Source organism: Rhamphochromis longiceps, linkage group LG8 (genome assembly GCF_057381845.1).
Source record: "Rhamphochromis longiceps isolate RC_006_pf linkage group LG8, R_longiceps_female_GT1.1, whole genome shotgun sequence".
NCBI classification, from domain to species: Eukaryota; Metazoa; Chordata; class Actinopteri; order Cichliformes; family Cichlidae; genus Rhamphochromis; species Rhamphochromis longiceps.
The window spans coordinates 27,254,271-27,273,630 of record NC_140564.1 but is presented as its reverse complement, the minus strand read 5'-3'; the positions used below and the strand labels follow the sequence as shown (position 1 = coordinate 27,273,630).

General features: G+C 42.4%; 1 protein-coding gene across 7 annotated transcripts; it reads left to right on the top strand.

Annotated features, from left to right (window-relative positions):
• Window positions 1-630: 630 nt before the first annotated feature.
• On the top strand, window positions 631-18,119 carry qki2 (QKI, KH domain containing, RNA binding 2). 7 transcript variants are annotated; one of them, XM_085416839.1, is made up of 9 exons: window positions 631-1,317; window positions 3,848-3,996; window positions 5,137-5,253; window positions 10,723-10,866; window positions 12,052-12,139; window positions 12,367-12,651; window positions 13,899-13,922; window positions 14,591-14,665; window positions 16,592-18,119. In XM_085416839.1, the coding sequence occupies exons 1-9, from the start codon at window positions 1,176-1,178 to the stop codon at window positions 16,612-16,614; spliced, it is 1,047 nt and encodes a 348-aa protein (XP_085272965.1). In that variant the 5' UTR covers window positions 631-1,175; the 3' UTR covers window positions 16,615-18,119. The 7 variants fall into 7 exon arrangements, with proteins under 7 accessions (XP_085272965.1, XP_085272964.1, XP_085272967.1 ...); XM_085416838.1 differs by having other exon boundaries at window positions 14,588-14,665; XM_085416841.1 differs by lacking the exon at window positions 13,899-13,922.
• The last annotated feature ends 1,241 nt before the right edge of the window (window positions 18,120-19,360 follow it).

Genomic DNA, 19,360 nt, shown 5'->3' with positions numbered 1-19,360 from the left:
GATTATTGTTGTGTACCATCAAAAATATAATATTTTCCATAAATGCCTTTTCCTGAAAATGTTTGTCAGCATAACCAGTTTGAGGAGGTGTTGGTGCCTGTGTTTAGTGAGACTGGGAGGTATACTGGGAGAGTATACCCCCCCGTCTGTGTTTGTACTGGTGTTCAGTTCTGAACGTCACATCTGCTACCCCTGACAAAATATAAGCCGTGCTACCCATTACATAACGAAGGAAAAGGAAAATTAGTACTGAAAACTCGTGAAAACTAAACCAAAAATCGAACATATTTATAAGAAAACCTAAACTGTAATGAACAGATCTACTGAAATCAAAAGAAAACGAATCCAGTAAGGTAAGAAAAAGTACAATCGTCCTCTCTGCAGGACTTTAAGTTAAAAAATAATAATAATAAAGTGCATGAACCTCAAAACATTCAGATCCTGGGGGCGTACACCCTTCATGATTCGAGTGATGGACAGTAACTGTTGTAGAACAGGTGTGCATACCTATGCTGAGCTGTTTTATTGTTATTCAGTGTGTGTGTGTGTGTGTGCGGGGGTCAGGGAGAAAGAGGGGTGCTGCTTCTCAGGCTGCTGCTGCTGCCGAGGGGACGGGCACGAGCCTCCTCCTCCTCCTCCGCCCATCTCACAGATATCGGCTTCGCGCAGCACGCTCCCGATAGCCCACTCGTCTCGCTGCTGTACTGTAATCATATGATAGTGAGCCGATCCCCGCTGCAGAATACCCACACACCGGCGGACATAAGCAGAGGAGCCGCGGCGGATCAGACTAGTTGATGGTAAACTTGTAACCGCCGGAGACGTGCGCGGAGTCGGGCAAAGTGTCAAACCGAGCTGAACTCTCTCCCCGTACAGGAACTTTTTCAAACTCTGGAGAGTCGGGCAGAGGGGGAACCGTGTGGAAGAAGACAGGGCTCGCATACGAGATATTAACCGAGGGACAGTCGATTTTACAGGAGTTGAGAGTTGAATTTTCTCAGTAGGTGGAGAAGCGGTCAGCGGGTCGCGCTCGGCGGAGTCCTCTGGGATCCTCGCATCGCTTTTCGGGGCGTGTGTTTCTCCCCCTCAAAAAATAATAAATAAGAAAAAAGAAAATAAACCCTTCATCAAGTTTTCCCTGCTCGCTAGGTCACTTTATTGCTTAATCAAAAGCCATGGTTGGGGAGACAGAGGTGAAGGAGAGACCCAAGTCCAACCCGGACTATCTAATGCAGCTGATGAACGACCGAAAGGTGATGAGTTCCCTGCCCAACTTCAGCGGCATCTTCACGCATCTGGAGCGGCTGCTGGATGAAGGTAACCCCCGCATGTGTTTGAAGCTTTGAACTCTGTAGCCACTTGTCACACTACAGGGGGAGATGAGGCCATCTTCTCTCTCTGTCTCTCGTCCAGTTTAGTGGTCAGTGTTCATAAAACGTGGCCGTTATCGACTGACTTTATTGAATTAGTCATTAACTGAAGGAATTCCTCAGTGGCTCCTCAGAAACGTAACAGCAGTGTTACCCACATCACACAGTGGTAAATTATCCTGCTCACAGTCCAATAAGACTGTTTGGATATCAAAACATTTGCCGAGCTGTGAGTGTAAACCCACATTCTTGGCTTCAAATTGTGGATGTAGGGGATGTGTTTGTTGCATGAAGTCACATTTTAATTTGTTGAGAGAAGCAAAGCTCTCTCTCTCTCCCTTTCTCTTTCTCTCTCTCTCTCACACACACACACACACACACACACACACACACACACACACACACACACACACACACACACACACACACACACACACACACACACACACACACACATTCACAGAGGGGCAGTTGGTGATGGGAACAAACAGACAGTTGTTAGTCTTTCCCAGTGACCTAATGCGCAGGCTTGTGTGAATGCTTGAGCCCATCCCTGAGCAGGAACGAGACTCTGTCACTGTGCAAAATATTTGATATCTGTATCTGGCTGCTTACACACCCTGAAGTCATGCTTTCTGCACAGAGGATCAATGCACCTGATTAGTTGTACTTGTTGATATGCAAGATAAAAGAGAGGAATCGCAAAGAGACACAGCTCAAATGTCTCTAGTTGCCACCAGCTATCAAGGCCTGTTTTTGCTGCGGTTGCTGCACATCAGGATCACAGAGGTCCTGACTTTGCGCTCTGTGACAAGTCTCGTGACGCAGCAAGGTTGTTCTCATATCAGACGACCTCTACAGCTCGGTAAAGAGGTCGAGTTAACATCTCTGGTTGTGTTCGTGTTAAGGACTGACAGCTGAGCGTATTCATCCCTCAGTGGCGATAATGTGACACCCATGGTTAGCATGAAAGACATTGTGCCATTCCCATTTTTGAGGCTGCCTGTGTCTTCTGCTTGAGTTATGTGGTCAAGCTGCTCAGACGTAAGGCCTCTATATCAGAAAAAAAAAGTTTATGTAAGGCATTGTCAGGCTACTTGACTCCTCCAAGGCTGCACTCTTGCCCAGTCTATATATAAAGTCCTATGACAGGCTGAAGTGTTAAGATAAGGCCTGCTGCAGCTCCCTGCTTTGTCTTTTTCTCCTTGGACTTTCTTGTTCTTCTTTCACTTCTCATTTTCCTCGAGCTACTTTTAACTCAAGTGTGACAAAAGCCGTGTTTGTCTGCACAGATTTGTTTGTGTGCTTGCTTTAATAGTCACTTCTGGTGTCCAATAGGTTAGAATTGGTCATTAGGGGATCATCGGTGTCACTGCGGCAGTGGCTGTAATTATAGCGTCCTACTGTAGTTATTACGGTCAGACTTATCACTCTCAGAGCAGGGAGACGTGCCTGTCAGCGTGCTTAGGTCAGATGATATTTGCGCCTCAAGGCAGTTATTCTGCCGTGTGTGTGTGTGTGTGTAAGTGTGTTTGTCAGTGTGTGAGTTCAAACCAGGGGTCTGTGTGTATGTGTCACATATGTGTTTGTCTGCTCCAGTACCAGTTATTATTGTGCTAGTGTGTCATTACAAAGGCATCAGAGGCTAGCATTGGTCATCGAGACAGCACTAAACAAACACACAGGCAGACAAACATAGTCTGTTTTATAACGGTGCTTCTGTAGCAAACCCCAGCCACAGATTAGACCTTTTAAGAAATTAATTTTTACACTTAAGTCAGCTGTTCTGGTTTTTCAGTGACTGCGTATGCTAATATGTTTTATAGTCTCTTCTGATGTTTCGTCGAGCTGAAACGTTTCAGAAAATCATTCGGGATCTATTTTTAAAGTTAATTTTAAAGCCAAATTCATTGATTGTAACTTATCCAAGTGATATTTGGACAAAACAAGATATTCGTACACAAAAAAAAATGCTGATAAGTGAAAAAAGCGATTACAGATTAAAATTCTTGCTAATACTAGTATTAATACTAATACTTACTCATATTGCTTTATAAGATACCTTTTCCATATTTGCCTCTGAACGACTGCCCTGCACAGGACCCTCATTGACTGGTAGGTCACTAAGGCCCCCAGTAACTTCTGTTTTTCACTCGCATTATTTACACAGCGATCTGATCTATAGTTGTGTGTGTGTGTGTGTGTCACACAGAAAGAAATAGACAGGAGGCTGTCAGAAATGGAGGACACCTTATTGCAAAGCATTCAGATTTTACATTGTGGTGCAGAATGCTTGTCTCCTGCCTGTTTGTCTGTCAGAGCTTCCTTTAATTCTGGCGACGGTGAGTCATCGTCCTAAGAAACGGACAGAAGAGAAGAAAGAAATGTGAAACTTGCTGTCCCCCTCCTCCATCGACAGACTTTCATAGTTCCTCCTCCTTTCTCTCTTTCTCCCCCCCCCCCCCCCCCCCCCAAAGAAATTGGCAGGGTACGCAAAGACATGTACAACGACACGCTGAATGGCGGCATGTTCAACGGACGGGACATGGAGGAACTTCCCGAAGCTGTCGGTCCCGTGGCTCAGCTGCAGGAGAAGCTCTTCGTGCCTGTCAAAGAGTACCCAGATGTGAGTGGGCAAATCAGTGACCTTTGACCTTTCTGTTTACTTTTCACTGTTGTCGCTTTATCTCTTCTTAGTGCAGAAAGGATGCCAGAAAATCAGCGTGGCTCCTGATCACAGGGACATTTTGATTTAGATTTCATCTAAAAGCTGATTTCATTCTGAGATCATCTTTGTCTACACCCAGTGATGTAATCTGAACTTAAAATAGATCAATAATGAACCATAGCCAGTGGGTCCAATGGCATATAAATGAATAATTTGCAGGAATATCTCGGTTTGTTTACTCCAAAAGCCAATATTGTGATGTAAATCTCCCCACTGTGACGCTGTTTTCACCTTTAGGTTTATACCATAAATATTTACAGGAGCTCAAAACAGTGGATTAAGATTTTCCACCAAATATAAAGACAAGTGCACTGCATCCAGCACATCCCTGCTCACGCCAAGTACAGCTAAGCTAAGCACTTCAATATGAGTTATGCTGATCCAGATTGAACGACTCACATGATTTTCTCCACGCATCAGCTCGCCAAATTACCAAATACAATGACAGGCTGTCCTCGCTCACATGACAAGAGACTAACAGGACACATGCAGGACTACATTGGAAAATGGTTGAGATCAGGGTTAAATTTAGAGAGGAGTGTGCACACAAACCTGGATTTGTGTGAGTGTAGGTGAAAGTCGAGGGTGACCTTAGAGGTTGAAATATGTTGCAGCCATTACTCAAGTTAACTTCTGGTTAAACTGGAGGGAAGAAAAGGTGGAAGAAGCTGGACAGTTGTTATCAGACAAGTGGATAAAGACAGAGCAATAGGGAATAGTGGCAGAAAAAAAAGACACACACACACAAACACACACAGGGGGGCAGCTGTCCAGTTAATCACTCAGTCTTAGTGACAGATAAGGTTAAGAGAATGTCGCTATCCTGTCATGCCACGAGCACCAGCCAGCACCCATATAATGAGCTATTTTTGTCTCTCTTAGTAACACAAACACATCGCAGATGCACAAACCTCAAAGGCACACTCGCTCGTACAAATACTGGCACATAGTAAAGACACAGTTTTGGCTTGCAGTGCGCATCAAATCATTTCTTCCTTCAGCTCTGTTTATATCTGTGTGTTTCGCTCTTTTGCGCAGTTCAACTTTGTTGGGAGGATCTTGGGCCCACGTGGACTGACGGCCAAGCAACTGGAAGCGGAAACCGGCTGCAAGATTATGGTGCGAGGAAAGGGCTCCATGAGAGACAAGAAGAAGGTAAACGCACCAAGTAACGCTGAAGATACGTGTGTTTTATCATCACATTTAGGACTGTTTTCGTACATCTTCACGTTATCTTTTTTAAAAGTGAGTCTGATGTACTTTTCTCGATTTTCAGTCATCTCTATCCACAGGTTCAATGATGGGGTTAATTTTAATAGGTCATACCATTGCACCAAAAATGCAACTGCTTGGTTGGTTTCTCTTCTTTGATCTGTGAAATTCTAATTCTGGTTGCGACCTTTGAAGCTCCAACCACCTGCTGATCAAACCTTCTGTTTCTGAGGGGCAGCCAATGAGAAGAAGGCTAGCTAAAAGGAGCCTTAAAGGGAGAAGAGTTAAATGAGCTGTTTAATGCAGAAGATGACCTGAAGGGTCTACATAAATAGCTAGTATAAGAAGGATTACTTTGCATGGTGAATCAGGCAAAGCTACTCTACTAGAATCTGACAGCATGGAGGTGGGAGTGAGCAAATATATTTTGGGAAATATGAATTTGAAAGACTATTGATGAAGGGAACTGGTATAGAATGATTGCACCTCCAATCTTTCCACCTCAGATCCATTGTTCACTTGTTTTTTTACATATTAAAGAAAATGATATAACATTTTAACAAGTGGGGCCCAGGTAGGTGGATTTTATTGCCTCGGGGCATTGCAAAGCTGGCCGTTTTCCTCTCTTTTCAGTCTGCAGCCAATCTAAGCTTTTAGCTGTGGCAGTGATGGTATTCTCTTCATGTAACTCTGGAAGAAATCAAATCAAAGTGTAATAGTGTTTCATGGCAGGTTTACATTCCTTTTAGCTTGAAAGTCGACTTGGAGAAACTCTGGCTGAGGCAAGACATTACTGTCAAAGCTTCATTTTTGGTGTGTTTCCTATAGATCTTAGTTTTAGATGCTTTACAGCTCAACAATGAGATGAATCTGAAAAGCCTTTACACTCCTCCAGAGATTTAAAAACTGCTAAGACTTGCTTTGTAACTTGTTAACAGTACCTGTGATTTGGAGAAAGAATGTTTTAACCCACCACACACTGAAACATGGCTTAAAATTGTAGAAATCTATATGATATATAAGCTGAGTGAATCATCAAGCATCCCCATATGGAAAAGAAATAGAAAAACCTTGCATCAGATGTGGCCTACTTCATATAGTGAATCATATAAGGCTTATATGATTCACTCATGAAAGTGTCCACTTTCATATATTGTTTTAGTAAGTATCCAAAACATACAAGTTTCATTTATATAATTTTTCTAGGGATCTTATATCTGTTTTCACACAAGACAGATACAAACTTTATAAGATTTATATATATCTTTTCCATTTGGGTCTATATAATTCTAAATGAAAAATGTTTATATTAGTAAGTGTAATTTAAAAAAAATATGTTATTTTGTGGTTTAGATGATCTTAGTGTCTAACCTTTAACGAGTAGCTTAATTTTATCCATGTTCAGCAGCATGCACGATTAGCTTCTATGTTCAGGACATTGGGGACGTGTGATAGATATAGAGAGCGAGGCTGAAGTGGACGAAGAGAGACGGGTTTTTCCAGGCCCAGAATGGGACTTCTGAGGTCGTGGGGGGGGGGGAGAGACAACAATATACGCACATGTGGTTCATGCACAGGAGAAACAATGAGTCCTTTTTCCTTCACTTCATATTTTATTTGCATGTAAAACTCCAAATTAAAAATACCCAAATTTCCCCCTATGCAGGAAAAACCCTGACAGAGAGCAACTAGATGTAACAGTTTTGGAAATCTCGGGGCCTTACTGGGTGAAATGATTAAACTGACGCATAGTTATGCATGACTTTTTGACCACTCTGCCACATCTAGCCACAAACACAGTTTAATGTTTCTCCGAGACCATGATAATTGTCATCCTAACGAGCTGACGTGCACGCAGAAGCAGACCATGTATCCCATGATGGGTCAAAGAGCTGAAAGACAGAAAGAAGGGCGGATAGATAAATAAAATGTAGGTTATATATAATTTTCTAGCTAATTGGAAAAGGCAGTGAGTTGAGATGAGTTGGCTCAGAAACTGAGAGACAGATTAAGTGGGAGCAAATCTATCTATCTATCTATCTATCTATCTATCTATCTATCTATCTATCTATCTATCTATCTATCTATCTATCTATCTATCTATCTATCTATCTATCTATCTATCTGTCTGTCTGTCTGTCTGTCTGTCTGTCTGTCTGTCTGTCTGTCTGTCTGTCTGTCTGTCTGTTCCTTCTCTCAAACTGAGTTTTGCTGCTCCGTTTTTCTTTCCTGTCCTGGTGTTCGGTCCATCTGTCCTCCCTTCCTCTCCCCTGGTGTCTGCTGTTGGACGGAGTCGGCTCAAGCTTTCCAAACGGCAGGTGGAGCAAGTCCAGCATTCCACCCCCCTCCCCAGTCACTCTCTCTCTCTCTCTCTCTCTCTCTCTCTCTCTCTCTCTCTCTCCAGAACATTCCCTACCCTGCACGCCCCTCAGTCAGAGACTCACACATACAGAAACACACAGAGACAGAGAGGGAAGGAAAACAGAGACACAGTGGGAGGCAACTGGGGGAGAAGGGAGAAAGATGTTGACTTTTAGTGCTCTTCAAAAATGATACATCTCACTTGACAAAACAGCCACAGAGGACACAATCTGCCGGAATGCCACACTGAGATCTCGGAATTTCTGTTTTAACTGTAGCTGCACCTCGCAGTTATCTTCACTGGGAAAATAGTCTATTTATAATTTGTAATATCTGGCAGTCAATTCTGAAAAACAAAATTACGATTCTGCTGTCGCGTTAGAAGTTGTGTGAAGCTTCACTCAGAGGATTAGCTCTGAAGGACAAGCTTGCTCATTCTTTCCTCGGAGTTATATGATGAGATTGCTATCACTTTCATTTCTGTATAACAAATTTGAAACTGAAGAGGATTCACTTATCTTGGCATGAAGACTGAAAGGAAAGAAGCAAGCCTGGCAACTAAACTGTGCATAGTCAAGAAATGTTTCCTCACATAAGCCACGAATTTGCCATTTTGTCAAACTTTTGTTGTTTGGTTTGTTACTCGGCAGATTTTGTTATTCTAGGCTCGACCCAGATCGCTTGTTTCCCTCCCCTTGCACTACACTGCGAGTGTCGTGTCTGCTTGTTTATTCAAGTTGCTGCAAACAATGTGCTGCTCCTCTATGCACCGCTGTGCTTGAAGCTAAGGCTAACATCAACAACAACAATGGCAAACCAAAGCATTTGAAAAAAGGAAATTTGTACTGACAGAGTTGCTGGAGGAAAAGTTGTAGGCAAAGCTGTAGCGGTTGATGCTGGGGGCGGACGTGAATTTCCACAGCAGTCCCATTCACATGCTGTTTTATTTAGTTGAAAACCAAGAATGTTCCTGTCAGACTTGAGTGGAAAAGATCTCTGGTGAACCATGAATGCCTAAGAAAAATCTGAAACCTTTGCTCAGATATTTTAGTCTAGACCAAGGGTATCAAACATGCAGCCCGGGGGCCAGAAGCAGTCCATCAAAGGATCTAATTTGGTCCAATAGGTGGATTTGCAAAGTCTGAAAAATAGTTGGAAGTTCAGCAAAGATACTTACTACACAGGAGAAGGAACCTGCTGTGTGAAAGTAAAGAGTATGTGTATCTGCAAATAAGTTGTGTAAATCTTAAAAAGTACACTAGTATTGTTGCAAGTGAAGAGTTTGTGGCTCTCCACTGTAATCTCTTAATTTCTTATCCACACAGAGTGAGTATAGGCTTACATGTGGAGTTGAACTGAAATCGCACCTTGTCTTATGACATCTCATGCTGCTCATCATCCATTTTCTAAATGGATCACTTATTAAATGTGAAAATTATTAACCAAGATCTATGTCTTGCTTTGTCTGGCAGATTTTTAAAAGAATGGGGTCAGTGTTCAGCTTTTAGGAGGAAATCTCCAGAATGTACTTATTTACATCACTAAAGAAAGAGAAAACTTTGGAGTGTCAGAGTTCTGGTATTTTCTTTTAATAAATAAAGTTTTAATGTAATGTTTTTAATAGTATGGCTGACCGAATCACCCAACAGATTTTGCCAACCCAGGTGTCCATGTGAGGCTGACGATAACAAGCTTATTCCCAAACAGACTTTCTTCAAATTGCTTGAATTACATGATAGGAAATTGCAATTCACCGTTTTCAGTTACATGACTGGCGCCTGTTCCAACATACTGGACACACTCCATTAAACTCCAACACAAGCCTGTTGGTTTTTCCATCTGTTGTGAGCCTTAAATATTTAGATGATCTTCCCAAAAAATAAAAGATGTGTAAACAAACTGCAAGTTTTGGGTACCTGCAATCCATATACTGCATCTGTCACAGCATTTCACTAAAAGCTGTGAAGTCTGTGCCAGAGCTCAGCATTTGCAGTGTTTTACATATGTGTTGTGGGTTATACCTTCTTTTGGAAGAACAGCAGTTTTACGTACAGTTTATTCAATCTGAGCCAACATTTATGACATTTGGGAGATGAGACAGGAAAAGGACTTGTTCCTTGTCAAAGCAATAGTAAGGACTAGTTAAGGGAAGCATGCCATCTAACATGGATTGGTTGTTGTTAGATTGAGAGTCATTGTTCTGGGGCATTAAAAACAAGGCAGTAATATTTTGAAAAGGTTACATGACGTTTTTTAATCAAAACCCATGTCTGATGTCGGTTTTAATGACCCACCATTGACAGAGTTGCTGTGATCAATTGGTTTGCATAGCTGCACTCTGCTCTTCCCTATCAGTTGCGAAAAAAACGAGTAGCTCATTAGTGCATCCGAAAAACCGGCTATCGGGCATTTAGGCAAAACAAAGCTGGTAAAAAAATAACTCGGGCAGTGTAAGAAAGCTTTGTGTTGCCCTCCAGGTGGGCCCTTGTATAATGATGTGTCACATGAAAACTATGAATTATCTGTAACACACAAAAGCAGATAATGGAGCTATTTGGAACACAGATGCATCCAAAACATGTGTGTAACCAGGTTTACCAGGAAACCGACAAATGCAATCAGCTGCAGTGTCGTTGGTGTTTTACTTGACAACGACTTCATAAGCGTTGATTTATTAGTCATTTCACTATCAGTTTTAACGAAGTGACAGAGCAGGGAGAAGGGAAGAAAGGAGGTGTTAAAGACAAAAGAGATTTAGGGAGATGTTACACAAAAACTCGAGAGTGCAAAACCTTCAGTTCAGTTCAATGCAACACCAATCTTGTGTAACCACTGAAGAACAGCACGTTGTTCCACGAGTTTGATACGCCTCCCGAGTTGCATTAGACAACCTTGAGCCTTGTGTGTAGTTTGAGGGCGAACCAGAACCAGAGCCAAAGAAGAAAGAAAAGTGAAAATCCTGTTCCCTCTCCGTAGCAAAAGGACCGAGGTTGTGTGTGGTGCATTCAAAAAAGAGCTTCTTTTTTTTCTTAAACTGTTTGTGTGTTTCAGGAGGAGATGAACCGAGGGAAGCCCAACTGGGAGCACCTCAGCGAGGACCTCCACGTCCTGATCACAGTGGAGGACACACACAACCGCGCCAAGATCAAACTCCAGCGGGCCATCAACGAGGTCAAGAAACTTCTCGTGCCCGCTGTGAGTATCAGTATAGCGTTTTACGTACAGAACCGAGGGAAAAACTGTGTGACTGGATCAGAGTTCGCTGTGTTGGTATGCATGGAAGGGGGAAGGGGGATTGTCAGACCAAAAGTGTGTGTGTATATGTGTGTGTTTGTGCCTTTTTTTGTGTGTGTCTCTGTGTGTATGAGAGAGTATGTGTAAAGGGTTAGGGTAATTAGGGAACACGCATAAAGGGGTTTCCATGGAAACCCCGGGTTGTTTGAAAGGCTGAGGGAATGAATGGAGAGTCTGTTCACTCGTTCTCCCCACTCCATCACTGCTTTCACTCGTTCACAACTCACTTCATTCCCAACTACTGGCTACAGTATTCCTTTTTCTCCATGTTTTTTCTTCTTTTTTTTTGTCCACACAAGAGAACATTTTGATTGCACTCCTCAACATTTCTCACATTCCCCAGCCCACCTACTGCCCCCCTACAGACTCACATAAACGTACACAGTGATCACACTGGAACATTGCGCACACACGGGCATATAGACACAGGGACACACACACCAATACTCTAAATTATCCCGTGTTTGACACATAACCACAAAGGCACATATTTCGAAATCACAAAGCCTTTCCTTTTTCATCTCTGCATTATTTGCAACAATAGAAACAGAATGAAAAGCCCAGCGGGAGGGGGGGGGGGGGGGTCTATTGCAGCAATCAGCCGTCACTTCCCGTTCAGTCACAGCACGGTACACGCCAGCCCTCAGCTTTAAAGTATGTGAGGAGTGTGTGAAGGCAGTCAGGAGCTAAAACACCTGTTAATCTATGGTTGTGCATGTATGTGTGTTTGTGTGCAGGATAACGTCAATGATATGCGTTAGTTTAACCCAGCTGACCTTCCTCTCGAAATGTAAATCAGTCAAGCTTTTCACCACGCTGTAACTAGAGCTAAGAAGCTAGCGTCGCTGACACTGAATATGTCTTGTGTGGTGGGGCGGCTATGTTCAAGGTCTGCTCGGCTTCGTCACAGGCAGTGTTTAAGATCCCCGACGTTTTTCCCTTTAGAAAACATTTAGCATACTGTAAGATTTGATGACTTCTTGAAGGGAATCTGACAAAAGTTCATTCATTTGCTTGTGAATTGGTCAGTGACAGTCATGGCTAAGGAAGCTGATTGTGCTGCTCTGCTTGCATGTGCTGGTGTAGGCTGAGGGGGAGGACAACCTGAAGAAAATGCAGCTGATGGAGCTGGCCATTCTCAATGGGACCTACAGAGACGCCAATGTCAAGACGCGTAAGGATGACATCATAGATACATGTGGAGGAGGGTTGGTGGGTGACAAAGGAAGGGTCTTGGTACAGGAGTCCACTGTATATATGAACAATGCCTCTGTTTCTCCTTTTAAATAGACTGTTTGTTCTCCCTTCTTCTTCTCTGTCTATTGTATGTGCACTTTGTGTGCGCTCACATGTGGGTGTGTGCTCAGATTTTTCATTATTATATGTTTGTGTGCTTTACAGCCACCGCTGCCTTTCCTCTAGCGACCCCTCAGGCGCCTCGGATCATCACAGGCCCGACGCCCGTCCTGCCCCCCACCCTGCGCAACCCCGCCCCTGTCACCACACCTACACTCATGCCTCTGATCCGTCAGATCCAGAGCTCCACTCTCGTGCCGGGAGCCAATCCACATCCGGCGCTGGTGCAGCAAGGGCCCGAATCTGGAATCATCTACACGCCCTATGAGTATCCCTACACACTCACGCCCTCCATATTGGAATACCCGATTGACTCAACTGGAGTATTAGGTATATAAAAATGGAAAGTCCTGCACTGTCATGCGTAGTCAATGGATGTATTATGAGAACTGGATACTGGACTCCAATAAAAGTTTCTTACCAAACATTAGAAAAGAAAATCCTTCCGTAAGGGTTTCTTTTCCTTGCCCTTCCCATTTACCCCCAAAATTTCACACTGAAATACTGAACAGGGCCACAGCAAAGTTCTGCACTAGCATCACCAAACCTACATTTATAGATTTGTGGTTAGCAGAGTCATATAAAAGTGCACATTATTATTTTACTACATTTAATTTAAAGATAAGATTATCACAGTGTAGCTCACCGTGCAGTGCTGTCAGAGGTGCTGCTTGGGGCTCCCGGCCCCAGGGCTGACGAACTTTAAACTACAGCAATGGAAATGTGCATCCTTTATGATGACAGTAGGAGAGACCTGACCTCCCTAACAGGGCCTCTCCTGACTCCACTCACTCCCCTTCTACTGTGGCACGCATGAATCTGTTTAAACAACCCTACTAACGACTCAACGAAAGTGTCCCTCAGAATATAATGCTAATTGCTAGTCTAGCTTTAACGCTGGTTAACGGACACTTAAATAACATAACTTCCTCAAGCATCAAATAATTTGTTTTGTTTACTTTGATGTTTGCCATTTGTTATCGTAGCTAGCAGAGCAGCCTGGTGTGTCCAGATCTGCTGGCCATGACGTGACAGTTGAATGTGAGTTGGGAAGTCTGTTTACAATTTACTTGTTAATGTAGCCTGCAGGCTAGATGAACGTAGAAGCTAATAGTTACAGTATTAAAACGTCATAATCAGTCAGCTTGGTGCTGTTGCAAAAATAAAAATTAGATTAATGTGTTACCTGTTTGTTTTACAGGACTGCTGTTGGTGTTGTATCAGATTATTTAGTTGGAGAGGCCCTGTTGTGAAATTTTGTCCAAGGGCTAAAAAGATTCTATAATCGCCACTGGACACTATCACTATACAGTTACAATACAGCAATTGTACCAATCTTGATGCATTTCAAGGCAGTTAACTACGATAAATCATGATAACTGTGTTTCTAAACCCTTTCAAAAGATAAAAAGCAGGAATAAATTATTTATTCACTGCACTTTAGCGACAAAGTTTTCAGTTTAACTTAATTAAAGGGCCCAGTTTGCCACAGGGACAAATTGGTTACCATATCCAGTTCTTGTAATACATCCACAGCATATATAGATGCATGCAGAAGCTCATTGCTGGGCTAACAGTCCCTTCTCCCTGTGTTTTTGCAGGTATGGCTTTCCCAACCAAAGGCTAAGCGATAGCAACCCTTCCTAGCACACACACGGACTGGCTTGCAGAGACCCCTCCTCCCCTTTCCTCCTCCTCTCCCTCCCATCCTCCTACACACTTATCCCACAGAGCAAACATGCAAAGTTTGCTTATACTTTAGGATGACAGATTCCTCAACAGTCATTATGTAGTCAAGTGTCCATTCCTGTTAATTTCCTCTTTGTATTAGCACACTAGTGTTGTGGTGTGACAGCTATTTAACTTTTTTTAATAGTTCAGCTTCCGCTTGTAATTTTTTAACCTATTTTAGTGAACCCATAGATATTTTAGAGCTGCTGTTTGTGATTTAACCTATGTTAAAGCTTATTTTGATCACAGAGCTATATAGAGTGACTTTGCTTACAGCTGATGTTGAATCTACTAGTGAAGCTTAATGAGAAATTAGTGGTTTGGTTTAATATTTTCTTTAGAGAACAGAAGACCACAAAACAACAAAAGATTCTCTCTCTTAGAAGCGAGATGTGTTTGACTTATTTTCACCCTCAGCCTTGAACACTTTGTAAATTCCTGGTTTCACTGATGTTGGTGCCATGGGTGGACTGTCTGATGTCTTTCTGATGAGTAACCTTCTGTGTTCTGTTTTGGCGATGCCAATGGCTGTTAGCAGGTGCCATGACCACTAAGGTACGACGCCACGACAAGAGAATCCATCCTTACCAAAGGGTAGTGACCACAGACAGAGGTTAGTTAGCTCACCAGCCACTTTATGTGTATGTGTATCTGTATGTGTGAGTGTTAGCGTGTGTGCATGCAGACCAATGGACCAATTTCAGTTTACATGTGTCTGTAATATGGCATGCCTAAATAAGAAGTAACTGTGTCAGGCGAAAAGGTCACAATGTGAAACAGTATTTGTTGCAGTGAAAGTGAAATAAGTGAGCGGATTGGGAGGAACCATGTTAGGGGTGACAGCTGCAGCGGTTATCTGTGCTCGCCTGTTAACTTAAACTGGATGGCTCTCAGGCCGGGAACCTCTCAATTAGAATGGATCGTTCCATTCATGTGACTCGGTCCTTGTGACTCTGGATTCGGAGTCCTCTCTCAGAAACTTTTTTTTTTTTTTTGTTGTTGTTGTTTATCTCTTCAGTACTACTTTTGACCCTGCAAATACTGTGGGAAACATATTTATACCCAACTTCATTCCACTAGATTCCACAGATATTTTTTTATTACTGATGAAATCCTGTGTTACGCCCACTTACTACATGACACTTAAACGGATTTTCTTTCTTCTAAAGATCTTTCAATTCATGGCGATCTTTAGTTTTTACTACTAAAACACAGCGTGTGATAACTACTGAAGTCTGTGTTACAAGCTCTTTTGTACGAAATACTGTTGTTTGTGGTCTTATCGGTCGCCCACTGGACTTTATCATTGGGGCTGTTTACATCTTTCATTTATTTCCTAGCCAGAGTGGTGCTGTTACCATGTATTTAGCTGCAAAATAAATTTGTATATAGGGATTTTAAGTAAGGATTTAAGTGCTTATATAAAGCTTATGGAACAAGATCGCTTGGAAATACTTGTAGTTTGTTTTTGGTTTTTTTTTAGTTTGTAAATTTTTATTTTTGTTTTTATGGTATGCTTTTTATAGATGAAGTGTCTCCATGTAAAACTTTATTCAAAGTGTGTAGCTACTACTGTTTTAGTCACCGCGAAGGTGGCAATGAAGGCAGTGTTTTGCTCTGTGTATTTAAGATGAGGTGACCTTCTCGATTCACGGGCCTCGTGACTGTTTTATGCAATAGAAATGGACTTAGCTAGCTACAATATATGTGTGTGTGAGCGGTGGCGCTCTTGTTGTACACAATGGACAAAAAAACACTAAAAGGCAATAAAGATGACTATTGAAAAAAAAACAACATCTCTAAGGAAAACCAAAGCCTCTAAATTCTTGCAGATAGACTTGTCTATTGTGAAACTGTTTCTTAAGTCCCTCTAAAATCACCATCTCTTAACCTCTCATTGCTGTCTCTTACGGTGCCTCTTTGCTTACTGTAGTTTTTAGGCGCTCTTCTAATACTTCATAGCAAATGGATCAAACCATAATCAATAATCAGTTAATCACCAAGATCTTATGCCTGCTGCTAAACATGAGCTCCACTTGTGAGTAAATGAAAGTTTTTCTGAGGCCTGAGCACTTTTTTCCTTGGACATAAAGGTCACTCTCTCACCCACATGAAACCATGCCGTCTCCCTCTCTGTCCATGGTTTCACTGTCTGTCTGTGCTAGACGTAGCCCAGCTAGCATGAGTAGTATCACTATAGCAGCAGTCTCATGACAGGAGGGGCGCCTCCTAAACCTCACCCCTGCTAACGCATTCATGAGCACATGTGAGCATTGCTAACCAGCCATTCCTTATGTCAACACCCAGAGGTTGATGTAAGTTTGCGCGAATGGTTATGCGGAGCTCATGAAGGTGTTGTGCAGCTCTTGTGTAATGCGCCTCCTGCTGTGTGACTGCAGTAGATCTGCCTTGTTGTCATCCCGACGCCACTAGCTGACACTAATCTCTCTTCTATCTTTTTTTCTTTTTATGTCCCCCCTTTTATGTGCCCTTTTTGTTTCCTTTCCACGTCTGTCCGTCTCTGTCCGTCTAACTCTAGCTGCCACGGCAACTAACCCATGACCCCTTGACCTTCTGACCTTTCCGTCCACTGATGACCCACCCATCTCTGCCCGCTGGCGCGCTCATTGGCCCGCGGCCCTGCCACTCCCCCAAGCTCAGCCAACCAGAGACCAGAACATTGGGAGCAACCCAGCTGCTTCTGTTTAACCAACCAACCAGACGACAGCGATCATGGGAATAAACCTCAGGACCCCGCCCATCACCGAGTCCTAACCCAAACTTTACCAAACGTGCCTTCTTCCGATAGCCCAAAGCCAGTCGAAATTACAACCTTAAGCAGTAGACTTTACTGAGGATGGGCCACAAACTGGTGAAGGGCTCCTAAATAACCCCCGGCTGTGCCACACTGTCTCTCTGAGCTGCCATGCCTTCAGTCCATTTGATGCAATAATAATAACATGGTAACTAAACTGATAATGGTGATACTTATCCAGCACAGAAACCCTCCATAAATACTAAACTGACGGAGATATGTTGGTGTTTTGATACATTTTTTTCCTCAGCGGGCACCTCTCTTACCTTATTCACATTATAACATTTATAATTCATTTACAAATGCTCACGTATTGTCATGCTTTCCTTTTAAAAAGACGGTTCCAGATATGCATTTGACAGGTCAGATACTGCACAGCACGTACCGTCAAAAATGTCTCTTACTTCCTCTTGGTAACACATAAAATGCCAACGTGGAGCTTTTTAAAAAAAACTTCTTTCATTATAAAGCGACAGGTGCTCGATGGGGAAAAAGAACAAACTGGAATCCAAAATGCCAAAGTATCTCTGAGTGTTTCCTAATAGGTAACGTGTCTTTATACTGAGACGACACATACAGGACGAATGCCAAGCCTGTGCAGTATGAATACACACATAAAGGGGAGGGAAGGTTGAACTCCTTTTGTCAAATTCTCGAGGACTTACACAACGATGCCTTTTTTTTCTCCACACTACAGTATTCAGCGAGCTTGAACAACAGTGCCTTTATTTATTGAGAGCAATGGAACAATGTTACACCTAAATCTTTTACTATGGCATCATGGCATTGTGCCCAGCTTGGTATTATATCATCTCCATTTTTACGACTTTACATCCACGGCTCTTCTCAATTCAAATTACGGTGCCAAGAGAATAAATAAAAATAATAAAAGGTGGCTCATTTGAATTAGAAGTGCAGCGCAGTATCGAAGCTACGTCTGAAATGTTTATGTGAGGTTCGGACGCCTCCGTAGAACAGTGTTACATTTTATGTCTTTGTTTTATTGTTTCTTTCGGGTGATTGTGCTGCTGGAGATGAAGTCGTCCTTATGTCTCTGCATGTGTTGTTTTTTTTGTTTTTTTTCGAGGGTGTGGTACGGTTTTACAAACACGCGCACACACACACACAAGCCAAGTGATGCCTTGATATAAGAGAAAACATGCATTCGTAACATCTGTAACAAGTTTATAATGTATTTTTATATCCTATTTTGTACGTGAAAATAACATTAAATGACCTTTTCAGATGAGAACATTATGCCTTATTATGGAGAATAATTTGATAACTATCACTATCCTTCATGTGTCATAAGTAATCATGTCACAATGTCCTGATAAACTGGAGTCTCTGATGTTCTCTGTATTAACTTGAGCCTCCTTTGCTTGCCTTCTGTGCCTTTTTGTATACTATGAGTGTGACAATTAACAGTGTAGTACAACATTAATCTACTCTTCAGTGCCAAGTGTAGGTTACTAACTGTTACCACTTCTGTGATTATTAACCTCTTTAATGGTATCTGTCTCTGCCTTTTAAAAAAAAATACATGTGTGTCTAAAAAGAATTAAAATGAAAACAGGAAGATACGTGTTGAACGATGATCTTTTAACTTTTAAAGTATTCTGAGCAGAAATAACTCTTTGTAAACGATTAAACTCATAGTTGTAAAACTAACAAACTTTGTTGCTTTTTCTCTGTAGCACTTAATTATGCAAATCGGCTTCCTTTCCGCATACTAATCACAAAACACTCCTCAGATTCACAAGGGGTGGGGAAAAAACCCAAGCTGATACTTAAAGACAAAAAGGAGGGAAAAGGGCCAAAACATGTTTTTCCCACTTCTCCTTTTTTTTTCTTCCTGTGTTCTGGCTCTCTGTCTTCCTCTGTTATTTAAGTGGACATTACACACATTGATGTGTGTAATAAGAGAGAAGAAAACACCCAGCTCACCATGGTTTCTCACAGGCATGCACATGTATAACAGAAAAAAAAATAAAACCGGCGTGTGGGTTTCAGGTTTGGGGGACGAGATGGCTGGGGAATTGAAGGGAAATTGATTGTGCAAGCTCGCCCTTAAACATCTGCAGAGTAAATATTCCACATGATCACGGTCCGTCCCTGAAGCCTCAGAAAACCACAGCTAATAACCCACATGCTGTGTGTCATGGTAGCTATTGCTTGTTTTCATTTAAACTGAGAAATTTGAGCCTGTCGACACCTGTAGTTAAGTAAAAGTTCTTTTTAAAACTGCAGATTTAAAGTTTCTCACATGCAAAAAAAAAAAAATCACATGAGGGTTTTTTCTGTGGTGAATGAACCCGTGGGTGGCTCATTCGCCCTCTCCCTGCCCTTCCTGCTTTCATTGTGGAGTCGGGGGGTGAGGGGGTGGTGGGGTTGATATTGAACTTCAGGCTTGGAGTTGAGCCTGCACTGTGGAGGCAACCCCACTGATCACAGAGAGAGAGAGAGAGAGAGAGAGAGAGAGAGAGGGGACAT

Excerpts from the sequence above, each read along its gene's own strand:
- qki2 (XM_085416838.1), top strand. The coding sequence starts at position 1,176 with ATGGTTGGGGAGACAGAGGTGAAGGAGAGACCCAAGTCCAACCCGGAC. Across the intron at positions 12,140-12,366 it reads AGACGCCAATGTCAAGACGC|CCACCGCTGCCTTTCCTCTA; the intron begins GTAAGGATGACA and ends TGTGCTTTACAG. Across the intron at positions 14,666-16,591 it reads GGTAGTGACCACAGACAGAG|CTGCCACGGCAACTAACCCA; the intron begins GTTAGTTAGCTC and ends GTCTAACTCTAG.